We start from the raw sequence: 2,317 nt of genomic DNA on the forward strand, positions 1-2,317 counted from the left end.
TGATCTTTGCGCTCAAGCACGTGCCCTCATTGATGTCACCCCTTCACCATATGGTAAATCCATACAGTGGTTGCACAAGCTTCAAATTCAGTTGTTTTTGCATCCTCCTTCTATCTTAGTCTCATAACTCCACCCACAGCTTTTCATTTTCCCAGGACCACCATAGTGCAAGCCACCATCACCACTTGCCTACTGCTGCTGTAGACTTCTCACTCTACTTTCTGCATGCTCTTTGGCCGCCTCCAGTCCATGTCTCCACACTCTGATCAGAATATTCTCACCTAGATAATTCCTTGCCATCTTTCAGATGGTTAGTAAACTGGGCAATTGTTTCTTCATTAAAATAGAAGCTCCATGAGGTCAGGGAAAGACCTGTTTTCTTATGACTCTGTCTCAGCACCTAACTAGTGTCTTGCACATAATAGAGCTTCCATGACGGTTATGGATTAAATAGGGAATACTATAATATGCCATTCTTCCCATAAAAACACATTGAAATATAAATGACATTTCATTCTTTATATTAAAGGTTTATATTCAGAAAAATAAAATAGGGACTGTCTCAGCTTAAACTGCAACCTCTTCAAAAACTTTCTCTATCTCTTTTCTTCATTGGCTTCTTATTGCCTGGTAGAAACCTTGCCTTTTAAGCATTGTGTCATGCTAGAAAGCCAACTCTGAAGTTAAGCAGGTCATGTAAATGAGAGTGGCTCCATGTCGACTCATTTTATGACCTTTCTTTGCCCCTTTTTATTTACAAAAAAATTTAATTTGAATGTGTTTTGGCAGTCATTGAGTTTATTCATGATGACACTAAACAGACAGGATATCCAGCAACTGACATTTTTTTTCANGTATTCCAACACAAGGTCCAATGCATTCATCTTAAACGTGGGAAAAGGAAAACGCTCTCCTCCAAAGTATAATTCTAGTGCAAACGTTTATTCATTATATTTTCTTTAGAAATTTGGACTAATTATATGGCATTTCAAAACTCTATTTCTTACTACTATAGTCACAAAACAGAACATATTGGGGAAAATGTCTACTCTCCTCCCTTCTCAAATGCTCTTCAGGTGCTGAGAAAAATGGCATAACTTCTAAGAGTAAGAGTAGCCGTGGAGGCCATAAACTGTTGCTTCCTCAGTAGTGCTCTTACAACTGATAATTTCAGCAGTCTCTTCTAAAAAATGGGTTCAAATGTAACATTCTCCCCCTAAGGCCTGCTGCCAAGCACTTCTTTACATGTGATAAGATGTGATATTCGTCAACTCTGTGGCTATATTTAATTCTTCGTCACAAATTATGCAGCACAAAAATCACGATCTTCATTTAGCTGATAAGAAAAAGTACAAAGCTGCTTAATTTAAAATGAACTCCAATTAAACAGAGTGAATAAGTTTAAATGCACACTCATATCTCTGCAAAGAGGAATTGTCGAAGGAGCTGAATATTTTAAGTTAATTAGTATGCTTTTCTGTTTCTTGAGAAATTACATGTGGATGACTTACAGGTGTATCAAACGGAGCAAATGTGCTTTCTAAAAGATAATGTCAACTGAGGGGTACATTTTGGCTGAAGAATAGTTTCAAATTATGAGACAAACGCAGAAGCAAATACACAACATTTGCTTTCTGAAGCAAATGACCACTTTCTAATCAAAGTCCTCAATTCCGTGGACTCAACAATTCTATTCTCCAAAAGATGATAAATGAGGAATATGGGAGAGGACAAATGAGACTTCAAGTTCCAGAATTATACAAACATCAGAGATTACCTTTTCTGAGTGTTAGAGCCAGACAAAAGTGTAATTAAAAGTTCTGTTCCTAGAGATTTTTCTCAATTTAAGCAAACTGTTGAAATAACTATTCCATAATTTATATATCATTTTACTACATGCTTCCTTAAGTAAATAGTGTCTTCAAAGGAATAAATTAACTGTCAGAAAAAGAATAACAGGATAAAAGTTATTTGTCAAAGAGCCCGATTCCTCAAAGTCATGTCAAGAAACATGATTTTTCAAACATATATTGTGTGAAGAATTATGGGGGGAAGCTTTTATAATAGGTTCATATTCATCAGGTCCAACTTCATCAAATCAGAGACCATCTTCCAAAAGTATTTTCTCAGAGCCTGAATTTTCTCAGCAACTGAATTATTCAGAGAGGTGGGAAAGTTAGACATGCTTTCCAAGGAGGTCCTGTAAAGAGTGATGACTATTTTTTTAAACTTTTTCTTTTGGATGACTATTACTTCCACTTGAAACATGTCTAGTAACAGCGAGTGAACTAGTATCTTACAAGGAACTTTTTCCACT

At 36.1% G+C, this 2,317-nt stretch overlaps 1 protein-coding gene across 1 annotated transcript in view; it reads right to left on the minus strand.

Annotated features, from left to right (window-relative positions):
- ABCA12 (ATP binding cassette subfamily A member 12) overlaps positions 1–2,317 on the minus strand; it is a 210,217-nt gene that overhangs the window by 54,155 nt on the left and 153,745 nt on the right. The window contains exon 32 of the mRNA XM_019632933.1: positions 1,512–1,540. Within this exon, the coding sequence (XP_019488478.1) occupies positions 1,512–1,540 (29 nt within the window). The remainder of the gene's footprint in view (positions 1–1,511; positions 1,541–2,317) is intronic.

Source organism: Hipposideros armiger, unplaced genomic scaffold (assembly GCF_001890085.2).
Source record: "Hipposideros armiger isolate ML-2016 unplaced genomic scaffold, ASM189008v1 scaffold_1198, whole genome shotgun sequence".
Classification (NCBI taxonomy): domain Eukaryota; kingdom Metazoa; phylum Chordata; class Mammalia; order Chiroptera; family Hipposideridae; genus Hipposideros; species Hipposideros armiger.